Source organism: Engystomops pustulosus, chromosome 6 (assembly GCF_040894005.1).
Source record: "Engystomops pustulosus chromosome 6, aEngPut4.maternal, whole genome shotgun sequence".
NCBI classification, from domain to species: Eukaryota; Metazoa; Chordata; class Amphibia; order Anura; family Leptodactylidae; genus Engystomops; species Engystomops pustulosus.
This window is the reverse complement of record NC_092416.1, coordinates 123,390,899-123,409,051: the sequence shown is the minus strand read 5'-3', so window position 1 is coordinate 123,409,051 and position 18,153 is coordinate 123,390,899. Positions and strand designations below refer to the sequence as shown.

At 45.4% G+C, this 18,153-nt stretch overlaps 1 protein-coding gene across 4 annotated transcripts in view; it reads right to left on the bottom strand.

Annotated features, from left to right (window-relative positions):
• RTEL1 (regulator of telomere elongation helicase 1) overlaps window positions 1–11,317 on the bottom strand; it is a 94,726-nt gene extending 83,409 nt beyond the window's left edge. Inside the window, exons 1-2 of one of the 4 annotated variants that reach the window (XM_072110841.1) lie at window positions 11,201–11,317; window positions 6,427–6,625 (exon numbers count right to left, since the gene is read on the bottom strand). In XM_072110841.1, the coding sequence (XP_071966942.1) occupies window positions 6,427–6,625; window positions 11,201–11,260 (259 nt within the window). In that variant the 5' untranslated portion in view covers window positions 11,261–11,317. The other 3 variants (XM_072110843.1, XM_072110840.1, XM_072110842.1) reach the window with 3 other exon arrangements.
• Window positions 11,318–18,153: the final 6,836 nt, after the last annotated feature.

Genomic DNA, 18,153 nt, shown 5'->3' with positions numbered 1-18,153 from the left:
GGTCCGAATCCAGTTAAATGCCCCTAGCACGCCGCGGTCAGCTGACAACCGAAGTTTGACGTACTATTACTGCATATTGCGGGAACGCACCTCCCGCCATGCAGTAATAGTACGTCAAATGTCGGGAAGGGGTTAAGGGTGACATTGCTCTGATTAGGCAAGATGCCCAATGTACCATGAAGCAAGTTACTGATGTTGACCGGCAAGTGGGGGACCTCCAAATCCCACTGGTGAATACGGTACCTTGCAGGAGAAGACTGCTGGACTGGAAAGGCTGCATTAGCGCATCAAAAAGCATGAAAATCGCCTGCACAGATGCAACATCTGTTTTGTGGGCCTGTCTGAGTGCTTGGAGAGTCAAGACCCATTACTTTCCTTGAACACCTGCTGATATCTACCTACGGGCAAGATAGCTTTTCCTCCTTTGTGGTTGAACGGGTGCACCACATTGTCCCTAAGCCTCCTCCACCGTGTAGATGCCCTCTAATGACTCAGCATGGGAGCTTGTATCCTTTTGTTGTTTACTACGATGTAGGGAGAAATCCCCTACCCCTCTGTAGCTCACTCAATGAATCATAATGGCATATTTTGGAGCATCCCTGATATCGCCCAGTGTATTCCCCCCCTCCTTAAGGTGCGACATCCTCAGCCTTATTCTTGACTTTGTTACTGCATACAGGAGTCTCTGTAATGTGGGTGGGGGACTTCAATACTGTTGGATAGGTCATTGGACAAGAACTCGGCGGGTTATCAGAGGACTGCCTTATCTTCTCCAACCGCATTCTGCGTCCTTCCTGAGAGCCTGGGGCTGGAAGATGTCTAGCACCGTTTACACCCTGCTTTCTTCACTTCTTAGAATTCCATGTCTGGCATAGATGTGTGCCTTGCTGATTATCTGACCCTTCCCTTGATTAATGAGATCCTCCCATCTCTCCCATTCCATATGAGACCATGCCCCGTTGTGTTTAATGCTGTATTAGGGAACACATCCTCCCTGTCCCCTCTGGAGGCTCAACCAATTTTGGCTTACTACCCTGTTCCCTCCTGCATACTTCTCTGAGCAGTGGTCTTCATTCTTCTACTCCCACTGCTCAGAAGTTCATGTTCTAGACTACTGGGATACGTTTGTTCGGAGAACTATGTCGCAAGACACACACAATCTTAAAAGAGGCCTTGTTCTGGGAACAGGTTCATAAATTTATATTCCACAAAATCGTAGAGGCTTTCCCTGATGACCCCAAGCTCAGTCTCCTTCTGGTAGAGCCTGAATTGTTCCAATCCATAGGTGCTTTCATTACTCAAACTCTTTTGGATGGCTGCACACCCCCCCCTCTCTGTGACTGGGTCAAGGCAGTAACAATAAACACTGAGTAAATTGGTTATTTACGCATAGGAAGGATAGGAGGCTCCATGCCATCTTGGACAAATGGCTTGATTCTCCCTTCACTGCGGTTCCCCAAATTCCATCCTAGACACACTCTCTCTGACATATAGGAGTCTCTTGCCTTAATCTGGACACACACACAGGTGCGTGGTCGGGTGCTTTGTGCCATTTGTGTTTCAAATTTGGGCAATAAGGGCATGTGAACACTTTATGTGAACCCTTTGTTGTACAGCACACTATGCACATGTATGATTCACATGGTTTTTTTTAAGCATGGAGATAATTCGTCAATGACAGCAGACCAAGTATGCATATTGTACACTGCTTCCAGTTTCTTTCTCCTCTCCTCCATTAAGTGTGGTCCTGCGACAATACCATTTATGTCCTGTATTAATTGCATCTTCAAATGCCCTTTAATAAAGGTTTATTGTTGATTTTAATAAAAGCATTTCAGAATTTTTTTTCCCCTTTTCTTTTTTAAAACAACCACTATAAGGCTCAGTTCACAATTGCAAGGGATATTCTCATTATGGCATTGACATTTAATTTATTTGCCATATCAATACATTTCTTTAATTGGATGCTATTAAAAAAAAAATAAAATGTGAAGATAATCGGCCATAAATGTAGCCATATGGTTCCTTAGAAATAAATGACAACTGTCCTTGGATACAACCCCCTCTGCTGAAATAATTGTACAAAAGAAACAAATCATTTTTATATACGAAATGGACAGGAGTTACTGCATTTCTCACATGGCAATGAAAACTGATCCAGGTGACCAAGTAGGACTCAATAGCGCATATGTGTCAGCTGCAGCTTGAGTTCTGAGGAGGTCATATTCAAAGACAGCCATATGGCTACATATAAGGGAAATTATCACCACACAGGTAAATTGGGTAAATATTTTTTTCATGAAGAGATGTATATTCTGTATATGGTAAATTAATTAAACTTACCGTATTTTTCGGCCTATAAGGCGCACCAGAGTATAAGGCGCACCTCTAATAAATTCCTGCTAAGACATCTAGGTTCATATATAAGGCGCACTGGAGTATAAGGCACAGGATCAAAAGCAGCACCTAAAAATGACCAGCAGGTGGCAGACCTGTGCACAGTTCAAGCCAGCTACACTTTCCGGGAAACTTGTCTTCAGCGTGTCAGAGAGCTCCGATCTCAGAGGTATGGGCTGCTGGTGGTTAATGCAGGGTGATGCAGCAGGGGTTAAGCGGTCTCCCTCTGCCCCTTCTCCTTCCCTCCTCAGGCAGGGTTTTATTCCTGTGGGGTTCCCTGTGGCTCCTTCTCTTTCCTCTGTTACAGGGCTGGCAGGTATGGGGGATTGTTTACTGATGATGATGATTGCCTCGTGGCCGGCACTATGGCAGCTCTGGACTCTCCGTGCTAGGGGAGGGCAGGATGGGCACAATGTTAGTTGTGGTGCCAGGGCACTTCAGGAGCTAGGGACCCTGTATACTGTGTGGGAAGGTGCAGGAAATTTCTGGGGATGGAGCTATTAAACACTGGTAAATGTATAGTACATCTTGTCTGTAGTACATTTCTGTTTAAGTTCATATATAAGGCGCACCGGCCTATAAGGCGCACCTTTGAGTTCTGAGAAAATTAAAGGATTTTTGGTGCGCCTTATAGGCCGAAAAATACGGAAAATGTTCAGATGGGAAAATCTCTTAAGGGCATCTCTCAATTCTCATGACAAAGGAAGTGACGGTCGCACTGTCAAAGTAAGTTACTGAAACCGTAACCATTTTTTTTGGCACTGAACCTGGCTCTAAGTACTAGAGTGATGCAGGAACAAGGAGCCAGAGCAAGTTAAGTGTGCCTTCTTTTTTTCCCCCCGCTTCTGCAATACCATCACCTGTCTTTTTACCCCTTAGTAAGGAAAAATGGAGAAGGCTCACAGGATAAGATCTCTCCATACACGGCTTTATTATACAGCAGTTACTTGCAGGTGTCACCTATGGTCGGTGCTAGCACCAAGCATGCCAGTTAACCTGTTAGGCCGGTCAAACCTGACCGTGGCACCTAACAGTGCAGTGGTGCCAGATAATGACACCGTCCCTAAATGCCGATTGGAACCTCATGTGAGGTCATCAAAGGACGACAATTGGTTGTATGACAACTTGGAGCCTGTTAAAGGCTCCCATAACTGTCATTCGACACTCCACATTACAGTTTCAGTATACTGTAATATAAAAGCGGTCTATTGACAATATACTGCAATAGAGTTGCATTGCAATATATTGGTTAAGAGAGCATACCAAGGTCTTGTGGTCCTTGGACTCTAGGGGGCCTGAAAAAGTAGAATTAGTCTTACCGGTAATTCAGTTTCCAGTAAGTGACCGTGACGGCCCCCACCTGGAGGTTGCTCCTATATCCTGTAGGGACAGGAAGTTACAAGAGGTTAAAAGGCTCCTCCCTAGCACCCAACACCAGTGTCTAACAAAGTACCACCTGGAAGGATGCAAGTGTATAGAATTTTTTCGGACCCGTTACCAAGAAGGAAGGAAGGTAGGGAGGGAAATAATGGGGGGCCGTCATGGTCACTTAGTGGAAACCGAATTACGAAAGACTAATTCTACTTTTTCCACCACGTTCCCATGACGGCCCCCACCTGGAGACTTACCAGATCATACCATTATTAGGGAGGGACTACTGCCTGGAGAATTTTTCTGCCGAACGCCAGATCACCCTGGGAGGCAATGTCCAAGCGGTAGTGTTTTGCGAATGTTGAGAAACTTGACCACATTGCAGCACGGCAAATCTGTTCTAGAGATGCACCTCTTCTGCCCATGAGGCTGCCAAAGCTCTAGTAGAGTGGGCTTTAATGTTTTCCGGAAGTGGAGTATTTGCCGACTTATAGCAGAGAGTGATAGTAGACTTGATCCACCTAGCTAAAGTTACTAAAGATAAGTTTGGGTCTTTCCTCCAACTTTGTGTAGCTTCTAGATAAATAAGTACACATCTACTAACAGCACATTGTAATGAAGGGGTTAAAACGAAATAGCCTCGGGTCTTCGGAAGACCCGAGGCTACCATGGTGACGATGACGTCACGGGGAGCGGCGATCCCAGGTAAGATGGCGGCGCCCATGCGCTATCTGTTTGAGGCTGCCGGCAGCTTTGCCGGCAGCCCACGCTGTGAAAACACCTGCGATCGGTGCTAGCACCGATCGCGGATGTTACCGGTAAGCCTTTGCTGCAATATGCAGCAAAGACTTACCGGCTATGGAGAGGGCTCAGCCCGTGAGCCCTCTCCATGCAGCGCGACCGCCGCCGTGAATACACGGCGGGCGGTCGCGAACCGGTTAATTGCCAACCTTAGATAGTCTATTAGGGAAGATCTTTCCTCTTTAAGGACTTTAGTTAAGCAGTCAGGACATAACATTTTTTTATAATCCTCTGCTACTTTAGCATTGCAAAACCCACATCTCTTAGAAAGTCTTTTAGTGGGTTTCTCTCTCTCTTTTTGTTCTCTCTCCTTAGGCTCTTTCTGTTCCTTTCCCTAAGGAATACATATGATAACAGATAATTAAAAAGTCAGATACATATGTGTGAGAGAGGTTAGCCCAGGGCTTGTACTTACTGGTACCAGGACCTGGAACAAGTTTGCTGCCTCGTCTGCCATTTTGCTGCTGAGGGAACACTGGAGCCGTGATCCGTTACCCATGGATGCCTTTTGAATTCTAGCCGGCACTCACATGGTGGGCCTCCGCCCCCTTCCCCCTCCGGATAAACCGGAAGTACAACTGGGTGCGACAGGTGTACTGAGCGCGGAAATTTGTATTCTGGCGCACACGCCAGGTTTCCCGGGGAACGCAGCTGTGTGCGATTCCCCGACCATGTGGTATCCACACCACGTGGCACTCTTCTGAGACCCGCTCAGAGGCGCTCCCCAATGACGCGCCCGGCGGCACTTGTGACGACGCGTCCAGCGGTGCCATCTGATGACGCGCCAGGAGACGCCCTGATGACGTGTCCGGCAGCGCCGCAGGATGACACACCAGGCAGCGTCCGTAATGGTATGTCCCGTGGGGCCCTCCCTGAACACGCACTGGTGGCCTCAGAGACACGCCGGGCGGCCCGAGGGATGACGCCAGGCGCACCTGCAAACTTACAGGCAAGTCCTATTAAATGGAAAAAAGGATTTCTCCCCCCTCATTCAGAATCGGTCCTAGCATTAGTTTCACGGGACCGCTGGATGGGACCGACCAGGGGGGGAGGGAAGGGGGTCGCCTTTTCCCAGCACTTTATAGTGTGGGGGCAGGCAATTTCTTTTAAGGATAGTAAAAAAAAAAAAAAAAAGTCTATTCTCCGTATCGGAGAACCTCTTGCAACCCATCTCCCGTATTGACAGGAATACACTAGTGTTGGGTGCTAGGGAGGAGCCTTTTAACCTCTTAACATTTATACCCCTACAGGATATAGGAGCAACCTCCAGGTGGGGGTCGTCATGGGTATGTGGTGGAAATAATGCTAAAAAAAATTGAAGTTTTAAAAAATTGAAGTTTTTAAGAAATTTAAAAAAAAAGCGGCCCACTTGCGCTGCAGACATCACCCAGCTGTATTCAAGTCTCGCGCATAACACTTTCCTTTCACAGCCACATCGATCTGCTTGCACAAGGCAAGGGTTATTGCGCATGGGAGAGACTTGTATACTACTGGGTGATATCATCGGCTTTCTGTAGTGCAGGTGGCCGGACCAGGGGAAAAAATTTAATATGGGGGAGTGCATAATTTATGGGCGCTGCTGCTGCTCTGGCTCATTCGCATATTTTTATTAAGTTATTTCCTCAGCAATATGGCCATTCTGATGATATTGAAAACCAGTGCCTTCCCCTGGAACAGGTAATAAGCAGTTAGGTGAGGGCAATTTACCATCAGTAAACCTGATAGAAGATGCCCTTTAAACGAAAAAACATTTAATCCTAAACAACCCCTTTAAGTAAAGCAAGGTCTAAATAAGATTAGACAATCACAGAACATTGAGGCTTTCATACACTGGTAGTAGAAAAAAACATCTCGTACCTGAGCCCTGTGCACCTGGCTCTCCACTCCCCCAGTCTGCAGTGGGCCGGTCCGGGAACATCTCTGCTCCATGCATGCGCTCCTGGATTTTACGTGCAGTAATGCTATCTTTAAAATGTTGGCGCCAGGCCAGTGTGGCACACAGCAAGCATAGTGTTTTTCCAGTTCCTGTTGGGCTCTCCAGAACGCCATTGACTCCCTGAAAACAGAACAGCAGATTGGAAAAAGAGGCAGGTCCTGTGAATATTTACCAAAAGTCCATCAGCTGCTTTAGCCTACTGCATGCCCACAACAACTGTGATTGTCCTTGTACAAGTTCTACCAATTTGCTTGCTGCTGCAATTTAATGATACAATGTAGCCTCATGTATATGTAACATTTCTGGGTCACAGACAGGAATAGGTCCTGCCAGAGAGCACTTGCATTTTTCAAGAAGAGTAATAATACTCCTCTTATTTTTGAGGAGTTGTATGAAATTTTCAGTAATCAAATAAATGACTGCTGGCCATATATAGTGTTAATAGATCAATACCATAATTACCAATTGATCCCTAACATTTATGATTTTACTAATCATTTTTATTTGTGATCTAGGCAAAGGGGGTGATTTAAAACATTTTTACTATTATTTCAGACCCTCTAGGGTACTTTAAAGGACATCTACCACCAGTATGAAGGATTGTAAACCAAACACATTGACATACTGGTGTGTGCCCCCTCTGACAGCTTTTTTTTTTTTTTTTTTTTTAGCTCCTTATGCCCTGGTTTTTACAAAAAAAAGCGTTTAAAATGAAAATGAGCCTGAGGGGCCCCGGCTCCATAGGTTTTAATGTAGCCTGGAGCCCCTCAGACTCGTTTGTATGATTTGTAAATCCTTTTTTTTCTTAAAATAAAGGGCATAGAAAGCTTTAAAAAGAGCGATCCTGCCAGAGGGGGCACACACCAGTATGTCAGTGTGCTTGGTTTACAATCCTTCATACTGGTGGTAGATGTCTTTTAACCCTACAGGGTCTGATTGCTCATACTATGTACTGTAATACACTGTATCGCAGTATACAGCAATTTTGATGATGATATCTAATAGCCTGCCCATGAGAGGCTATTGGGTATCATTACACATGGCAAGCCTACAAGTCTCTTTGAGACTGTAGGGTGCCATGGTAACCGATCACCACCTTCAGATGACATCACAGAAGCGGCGATCAGCCATCCAAGATGGCGGCACCCAGCAGAAGGAAAGTTAGGTGCCATGGTCGGGTTCGACCGCTGCACTTATCAGGGTAAATGCCACTATTGGTGCCAGCACCGATTGTGGCAGTAACAGGCGGGTGTCAGCTGTATTAGTATTCTTATGTCTTGGCATGCATAGGGGTTAAAGAAAACCTACCATGAGGAATCTACCATCAGAAGTAGAACTGATGGTAGATTCCTCCTGCCTGCCTCTGTCCATATGTAATTCAATGATCCTGGAACCCAACCTAAAAACTTTTTTTTTTAGTAATTTAACTGCAGGGGCTACTGGGGCGTGTACTTGCCGAGCACTGAGGCTGCTCCACGCCCCAGCAGCCCCTGCAGTTAATTTACATATTGCTAAAATAAGGTTTTTAACAAATTAGATTCTGATGGTAGATTCCCTGTGGTAGGTTTCTTTTAAATATGTGTTTCCTGGTGTTCTTTTATAAAGATTACATAGAACAGTGATGCTATGGTAACATCTAATAGCATCACTGTTATCAGTGATCATGACCTGATCGCAAATCGTGCGACCAGATCAAGACCCCCCATTACAGCCATCATAATGAGGCCATACAGGGATGATGCACATCGCATCTTCCCTGCATACATCTCACCAACTCTGCTCAAAGAATTTATGTGACATCAAGGGATCCCCCCCCAGGTACAGGTCCCTGTCAGAGTACCAGATCTGGCTGTCAGTGTGACAGCCTTATCCTGCAGGATCGCACAATGCCATGAGGACAGGCAGCTCTGCCGGAGCATGAGCATCCAATACTGAATGAGCTGCAGTACTGAAGGGGCATGAAGAGGCTGCAGCTCAAGGCCCTGACAGAGAAAATATGAAAATACTTATTTGAAGAGTAAAAATGGCTGTGCAGGCTCCTATGACACCTCTGGGTCCTGCTCTACCACTTGATGCTGATGTACTGGGGTATGGATCCAGTGTGTATGAAGCAGCAGTCAGTCAGCACACGTCCCCCTGGATGTCCTGCATATAAATAACTTGCTGCAGATTATACTTTTTACCCTAAAGTGTGTCTGTGGATCCACATATAGTACATGTCGTACAGGTGCCCCCTGCAGCTTGTAATGACATGTCGCCTAATCTTATTTCCTACCTATCGACCTATCACAAGCCCCGCTCCCACGTGTGAGGTGTCACTCTCCTGGCGCCATTTACTCTTCTCACCTTCTTAAGGCACTCGAGCACCTTAGACATATAATCCTCCTGACATTTGTAGGGAGTGAACGGGAAGTCCACGGTTACCCCACACAGCTCCAGCTGAGGCATATTCACAGCAGCCTCCAACACCGGCTCCGAGCTTCACAACTCCCGCCTCTACGTCATGACGTCAGACAGGACGTTCACGGTACCCGGCTGACGTCACTTTCTTTCCCTGTTACTGTACCTCACACCATTCGGGTTGCGGTGGCCTAGTACTCCGGAAGCCGCCCGGCAGTATTCCCTGAGAACCCCTGTAGCTTCAAGTTCACAAAAATAGCACCAGCATGCAGCGCGAACTGTTGTTGGGAGTTGTCATTTCTGAATAGAGCCTGTCAGGTTGTTTGGGGCCAGCAGACCCTAGGGGCGCCTTTCCATGGTTTTCTGTGGTTGCATCAAATAGGAAGCAGCTACATATATGTGTAACCCTAAAAACCATTTGTATATAGGTATCTGGGAGCTTAGTGGCCCAAACAGCCTTTAGGTTTGCAACTCTATAGCCCTTTTCTGGTTTTGCTTTTCCATTTTTTCTAATCCGTCCCAGCCATGAAAGCCATTCCTTTTTATTTTCCAGTTTAAAGGAAACCTACCACTTGTAGTGGCAGGTTTCTGATGGAAATACCGGGCACCAGCTCAGGGTGAGCTGGTGCCGGAGCTTATTTTAGTTAGTGTTTTAAACCGCGGTATCGCGGTTTAAAACACTTTTTAAACTTTATAGCCGGCGCAGGCAGGTACGCGCTCGGCGCTTACCGTGCACGCGGCTCTCATTCACTTCCTATATAGCCGCGCGCACGGTAAGCGCTGAGCGCGTACCTGCCTGCGCCGGCTATAAAGTTTAAAAAGTGTTTTAAACCGCGATACCGCGGTTTAAAACACTAACTAAAATAAGCTCCGGCACCAGCTCACCCTGAGCTGGTGCCCGGTATTGCCATCGGAAACCTGCCACTTCAAGTGGTAGGTTTCCTTTAAGCTAACATGTGTCCCACAGGTTCTGTTACACTCAGTTACTAATAAGTTATCAGCTATTAACACAGCAACTGTGTTGTTTTTCACTATTAATAACAAATGCATAATAGAAGGTCTCATCCAAATTAGCGGGCAGTTGCTGCATTAGGGGCATAATTACAGGGATAGCAGCAGCTAAGGAGCCCGCAGTGTCAGGGCGCGTTCACACAATGCGTTTCGTCAAGTTTTTTGATACGTTTTTGACACATTCCAAAGTCTTCAGCCTAGATCACATGCTGAGGTAACATTGCGTTTCCATTGCATTTGCTAAAACTTCAGCATTGCGTAAACGCTCCGTCTGGGTGCATGGCCACCCACCCTGCCACATGAAAGAAAGGTGCACATTGTACAGCTTGTAAGCCCCTGCCATCTGTTACCCCCATGTGGACAGCAGCTACTGGGCTGAATGAAGTCATATATGTGGCTTCTGACCTTGCTTTGTCTCTTTGTGCTGGACCGTTTGACTCGTTCTTAAACACGATACAGCTTAATGGCCAAAAAGAGAGACACTCTGACACATTTACTTAGTTCCTTGCGTCAGTTTTCTGTCAGACTTTGCGATTTCTTTTATGTGCAAACTGCTCCCACAAGTATTAAAAATGGTCTGCGCCAAATATTGTCTCAGCTGCACTATTCTACACGCGAGACAAATTTTGTCACTAAAGGGGGCGTTCTGGAGCACAGTCAGCCCGTGCAATTGTGTTACATGCCTCGTGTTAAAGGTGCACCAAAAAAAAGTTGTTGCAGTCTGTCGGAGCAGTGCTGGGAGCACCAGATTCATGACCAACAGGCACCACAAATAATGAATCTGGCGCCCTCTGCACACTTCACAGGCAAACTGGTTTTAGTAAATATGCCCTGGCCCCCGCAACATTATCACTGGGTGCTGAGGAGTTGTCATGGCAGCCAGAGGTCTGAACAAGTGACTGTCATGTACAGAGACCTATTAGGCCCAGTCCATGGTTAGGTCTAATAGGTAAACTGTCAGTATAAGGCTGCAATTACACAAACCTATTCCCGCCGGGTGGGAATAAGTTTGCTGCGATGGTGAGTAGGAGGGTTGACCCCTTCCCTTTCCATAGCAATGCACGGCGCTGCAAAAAGGGGCAAAGATAGGGCATGTCCTATTTTTTTCCCCGTGGACGGAGCAGTACAGTGCAAAATTGGAATTGCTGCATCCGTAGCAACCCTGGGCTTAGCACACTTGTTATGTTACCAGGGCTAGCATTTTTACTGCCCCCGACGCCAAATGATGATACCTTACACACTAGTAGTCAGTCATTAGACACAGACATTTGTGACATCTAGTACCTTACAGGTGATGATCTGCTCCATCAGGAAGAAGACTTCTTTACGATTTCTCCCGGCCATGGTTTATCTCTGGTGAAATCACAGTCAAATGACTTCAGCTCCACACGGCGCCCCTAAAAAACCCACAGTCACAAGTGTTCCTAATATATATATTATCCTCACAACACGAATGAACACACTACTTCCCACATAAAGCATACTTTATATTCCCCCGAATAATTTATAGTATTTACAGCTCCCACAATTTGTTATATGTACCACACCCCCTGAACTACAGCACCTTGATAATTTATATACACACTTGATTTATAGTTTCTCTAATTTATTTATAATACTCCACATATACATACTCCGAAATTAAATGATATACAGTACTCCATTTAAGGCCACCCAGCTTAATTAAAATCCAGCCCCTATATACAGATTCCCCCATAGACAGCATAGAGCTACGCCAACCCCAGTACCACACAGCCCCCCTTATACACAGCCTGCCTCCCTCAGTACACCCCCCCAGTATACAAAGCCTGCCCCCCCCTTTATATACAAGCCTCTCCCTCCTCCAATATATACAGCCCCCAGTATATACAGCCCCCAGTATATACAGCTCCCCAGTTTATACAGCCCCCAGTATATACAGCTGACACAGTCCGTGCAGCTTATCTCCCGCCGGCAGCCGCATCGTGTACAGTGACACAGGCCGGCATGCGTAATAGATTTTTCAAGTAGTAGGGACTTTGGGCGTTTTGCAAGTCTGTACTACTAGCAGAAAAATGCCGCCTCTTAAAGATTCGTCTCTATGTTGCTACTGTATACTGTACTGTGAAGGGCATAAAAAAACTATTCCAAAATTGTAATTTTGGTGCTTCCTACATCCCAAACATTGTAATAAAAAGTGATCAAAAGGTCAGATGTACCCCAAAATAGTCCCTATTTAACCATTATCTTATCCTGCAATAAGCAAACCCAAATAATACTCTGCCGATTGAGGAATTAAAAAGTTATACATCCCAGAATATGAATATGTAACATGTATACATATAAATTTACCCTAAGACTGGTGCCACACGCACCGCTTTGTCTGCGTTTGAAAACGCAAACACAGACAAAGCCTCACCTACAGGGGCGGCCCGCGGTCTGCGATCGGGAACAAGCCGCCGGTGTTTTGCATTAAATTAACGCAAAACATTAAATTTGTTAAATTTGTATAATACAGCAGACGTGAACCCTCTCCATACAGTTTTGGGCCGGTTGCAGATGTCCATCGAAATGGACTGCTCAGATCCCATGGACCGAGAAGTGCAGTGGGTGGGAGTCCTCATAGTAATTTATGATGCAATGAGTCCCTGCCTGCAAGTGGGACAGCGGGTTGGATGCTCTAACAACTTTAACCTCTATCTGGAACAGCAGCTGTATCGAGGCAAGAAATAGGCTGGTCCCAATAGGAAATGTGGTGCACTGAATAGGTCACTCAGGCACCAGTGCAGTACATGCTAACTGCTAGAAGGTGGCGCTTACTCCGGCAGTCACTGTTTAAGAGCTCTACTGCTCTCCTCACTGTTTAAGAGCTCTACTGCTCTCCAAGTACTCGTTATCCTAATATCTTCCAAATTGGAATCATATAGTAATCAAAGGCACATGTACAGCCCAACCTAATTAATTTATATATTTTTTAAACCGTACAAAACTTTTTTGATGTTTAATAAAGGACGAAGCCTTCTTCAGTCTTTATGTTTCCATTTCCACCTTCCAAAAGCCTTTTTGGACCATACATGGAAAAATATAGGAAATGTCCTTTATTTTGTCGCATTAGAGTGCTGGAAGCTAGTATTTCTATGGAGAGGGGAGGGATGAGAAGCTCTTACTCCTCTCTCCTCCACCCGGCTAGATGCTCGGTTGGTGTACATGAGGGATAAATGTTTTATGGTATTTATTAGCTTTGGCCCATAAAATTACATATAATATTTTTTTCTTAAACCAAACTGCTGTAGGAATAGAATACAAACAAGCGCATTTTACTTTTTACAGGAAAAATTTAGCTGGAATAATTTTCAGGCATCAGCATGAATTTGCAGGGGTATCAGTTTAAAGCCCTCAAGCAATTAACAAAGATGTTAGTAACCATTACTGACCTCAGATGTGTTTATTAGAATGTATTAAAGGAAACCTACCACTTGGGATAGGGCTTATAAGCTGGACATGCCGTGCACCAGCTCAGGGTGAGCTGGTGCCGGCGCTTATCTCCGTTATGTTTTTAAACAGTTTTAAAGTGTTTTAACAGTTTATTAATGTTTATATCCTTACTGGTTTTCCCGCACCGGGGTCCGCGCTCGGCGCACCATGCGCGCGACCGTGCGTGCATCTAAATAGGAAGTGGTAGCGCGCATGGTGCGCCGAGTGCGGACCCCGGTGCGGGAAAGTTAGTAAGGATATAAACATTAATAAACTGTTAAACACTGTTTAAAAACATAACAGAGATAAGCGCCGGCACCAGCTCACCCTGAGCTGGTGCACAGCATGTCCAGCTTATAAGCCCTATCCCAAGTGCTAGGTTTCCTTTAAGTGGTGCAGCAATATGCAGTACATGGACCCAAAGCAGCTAGAAAAGGAGAGATAAACCATCAATACAAATTTGTAGGCAACTCCCCTATCCACTTAGGGTGTGACCACATGTACCGCTTTGATTCAGTTTAGAAGTAGAATCAAAGCGCAGAGGGGCATGCCAAGATCAATTGAATATGCTTTTCAGTGGAAACGCATCATTAACCAGCACCCGGTATCTTCCATTTTAACAATACAAGATAATGGATGCTGGTTACGAATCACATGTGTTTCCACAAAATGTGCCACAACACTGTGCGCTTTGATCTCGCTTCTAAACGGAATCGAAGTAGTACATGCGACTGCACCCTTAATGACCGTTGAATTGATGGCGGCCATCCAGGTTACTTCTTCTGATATTTTTACAGCGGCAGTAAAGGAAAAAGCAGCAGCATTCCATTGTACTCCAGTAAAACAAATGTTCTCTTTATTTATCAGAAAAATTTGCAACTTTTTTGTGTTTGTCATGCTTGACAAAGACCGATTGTTGAAATGTTGCAAATTTTCTGACATAGAAAGAGAACATTTGATTTACTGGACTACAATGGAGTTCCCCTGGTTTGATGTCTATCTAATAGCTATCTTTGGCTGCCACCTACTGCTCATTTTGAGCATTGACACCTGCAGTACAACATGCCTACTATAAGGCTTGTGATTGGTTGGTGACTCAGCATGCTTTGGAATTAGCTCTGCAAAAGCCTTTAAACAGGAGCTCATTCCAAGGGTCTGGGATCTTTTTTGCTAAGCTGTCATAGTCAGTCTTTCCTTAGCCCAGTTTCACATTACGTGAAACTGGGCCTGCGCTATGGGTAGGCAAAGTGGCCAATTGCCCAGGGCTCCCTTAAAGGAGAGAATCTCTTACCCTAATGTGGCGATATATTAACACCGTGACCCAGAACATGTCCATGAAGTTATATGTAACACCAAAAACACACACGTTCTGGAATAAAGTTTTTATTTCCCACCATCCTCCATTATTTACACCCATGTTATGACGTTCTCACTCTCATTCTTATGAAGCGCGGAGGGTTCTGTTATTGTGCGGCTATTACAATGGCGCACATCTAAACGTGCCTTTTATTATCTCATTAGCTTGGTTTATGGATATATAGTTATTTATTTGGGTTACCATTGTGTAAGGGAACATAGAATGAAAGATCTGTGTGACGCTCAGTGTAAATTTTTGCAAAAATAGTTTGGTGTCCGCTGTGGATCTCACGTTCCCTTTGCTGCATATTTTAGTGAATATACACATGTGGGGTATGTATAATCTCTTCACATCTTGCTGTTTTAGTAAAGTATATTTTCTTTATATAAGTATCTGGATTTGTACATACAGGCAGTCCCCGGGTTACATACAAGATAGGGTCTGTAGGTTTGTTCTTAAGTTGAATTTGTATGTAAGTCAGAACTGTATATTTTATCATTGTAATCCCAGCCAGAACTTTTTTTGGTCTCTGTGACAATTGGATTTTTAAAAATGTTGGGTTGTCATAAGAATCAAGATTAACAATGAAGCTTCATTACAGACACATGTGATAACTGTTACAGCTGTTTATTGTAGCCTAAGGCTAAAGTAGAATAAATTACCAACATCCAGTCGTCCGTTTGTAACTAGGGGTCGTATGTAAGTAGAGTGTTCTTAAGTAGGGGACCACCTGTATTTTAGAGGAAATTTTGAATGTTAATTGCCAAATGCATCGCCTGGTTGTCTGCTTTCAAAATTCTATAGGTTTTATGATGCCTTTACTTTTTAATCTGTTTTATTGATATTTTATATTGATTATTTTTGAAGGTTGTGACTGTCTTAAAATTTCTAGCTGAAAGGCAGATATTTAGTTATTTCAGTTTTAGTGATATTATGTTGATTTATTCATGTGAACTCTACACATGTCCATCTATTACATTAAGGAGATGTGAAGGTAAATATTTTCTGTTCATCACATTTTTTGCCATCAGTGAAATTTTAAGTATATTTTATAAAATGTTTCAGTTTGAATCAAAATTGCTTGAAGGCGCCCATGTCTATAAACTCTTTAATGCAATTTTGAAAAAGGAGCAAGTGTCTGATTTCAGAAAATATTTGGTTTGTTGGGTTTTCTTTAATTCTTTTTGCTGTAATTTCAATTTTATTTTTAAACATCAAAGTTGTTTACCCCGTGGTTGAAGACTATGTCCTGTCTATATACCGTGTTTCCCCGATTATAAGACACCCCCGAAAGTAGGACGTAGCGGGGGTGTCACGGGGGTCGTCTAATGTAAGACGTACCCTGAATGTTAGACGTACCTGCAGGGAAGATTGCCGTCTGCAGTACGATGTCAGCCGGCGGGGGCAGGAGCCATACGAAGGTCCCGGGAGCGGAGTGGAGACTGCCGGCTGCAGCAAGCTGTCGGCCAGCGGAGCAGCAGCCATATCAAGGTACCGGGAGGGGAGATTGCCGGCTGCAATAACCTGTCGGCCGGCGGGAGCAGCAGCCATATGAAGGTCCCGGGAGCAGAGGGGAGATTGCCGGCTGCAGTAACCTGTCGGCCGGCTGGGGCAGGATCCCTATACATGCTCCGTGAACGGAAGGGGGATTGCCGGCTGCTGATGGCAATCATGATGTCGGCCGGCGGGGGCGGGACTACAATACAGGTTATGGGAGCGGAGGGGTGGGAATCCGAGGTACGGTAGGAGGTACAGTATGAGGGGGCGGGTTGGAGCCGGCCAAAGGGTCGGCGGGAACTTGATGCCGGCATGTGCAGCCTCTGATTGGACCAGTGGCTCCATGAGGAAGAGGAAGCCACACCTCTACCCAGCACCGCAGAGGAATTGATCCCAACGCCATTACAGTTGCAGGTACAGTAACCCTATGGGAGATGTGTAGGATACTGTATGGTGCTGTAATCCTGTGGGAAATGTGTGGGATACTGTATGGTGCTGTAACCCTGTGGGAAATGTGTGGGATACTGTATGGTGCTGTAACCCTATGGGAAATGTGTGGGATACTGTATGGTGCTGTAACCCTGTGGGAAATGTGTGGGATACTGTATGGTGCTGTAACCCTGTGGGAAATGTGTGGGATACTGTATGGTGCTGTAACCCTGTGGGAAATGTGTGGGATACTGTATGGTGCTGTGACCCTGTGGGAAATGTGTGGGATACTGTATGGTGCTGTAACCCTGTGGGAAATGTGTAGGATACTGTATGGGGCTGTAACCCTATGGGAGATGTGTGGGATACTGTATGGTGCTGTAACCCTGTGGGAAATGTGTGGGATACTGTATGGTGCTGTAACCCTGTGGGAAATGTGTGGGATACTGTATGCTGCTGTAACCCTGTGGGAAATGTGTGGGATACTGTATGCTGCTGTAACCCTGTGGGAAATGTGTGGGATACTGTTTGGTGCTGTAACCCTGTGGGAAATGTGTGGGATACTGTATGGTGCTGTAACCCTATGGGAAATGTGTGGGATACTGTATGGTGCTGTAACCCTATGGGAGATGTGTGGGATACTGTATGGTGCTGTGATACGGAACCATAAGCAGTATATTTTTGCCCCTAGACATGAGCACTTCCGGTTCCGGTGGTAAAAGGAAGAGCTACACCGTGGAGTATAAAAAGGCGATTGTCGAAGAATCTTGGGGCAAAAATGTAGTGGAGTTCTGCAAGGAGAAAATGTTGGATCACCGACTGGTCCAAAAATGGCGTGCAGAATACACTAAACTGAGTGAAAAAGTGGACAGCGGAATGGCCAAAAAGCGCAAGATTGGATGTGGTCGGCAACCAATGTATACAGAGCTGGAAAGCCTGGTCTCCGAGTGGGTTGCAGACAGGAGAGCAAAGACATTGGTGGTGACCAGGGCTCAGATTCGTGAATATGCCCTTGCAGTGGCACCACAGTTCGACATTTCCCCTGACCAATTCAAGGCATCACAGCACTGGGTGGATAACTTTCTTGACCGCAACGACCTGTCTTTGAGAAGATCCACAACCCTCTTTAGGCTGGAAGATGCAGAGATTGTGAAACGTGCATTAGCCTACAAGAAGTTTGTGGATGACATTGACTTCTCTAATTACAGTCTATGCAACATGATCGCCATGGATGAAACTGCCGTGTTCATGGGCCAAGCAGCTCAAACCACCATTAATGAACGAGGTGCCTCCTCAGTGTACGTTCCCTCCACCGCTTATGAAAGTGCACGTGTCACCTGCATTTTGGCGATTCGTCTGGATGGCACTAAAGTAACACCACTCCTCATTGCAAAGGGCAAGAAGGACAAGATTGAGCGGGTTTCTGGCATTTATGTGCTGGAAACTGAAAAAGCCTGGGCCACACAAGCTGTTATAAGGAAGTGGCTTGATTTAATGATGC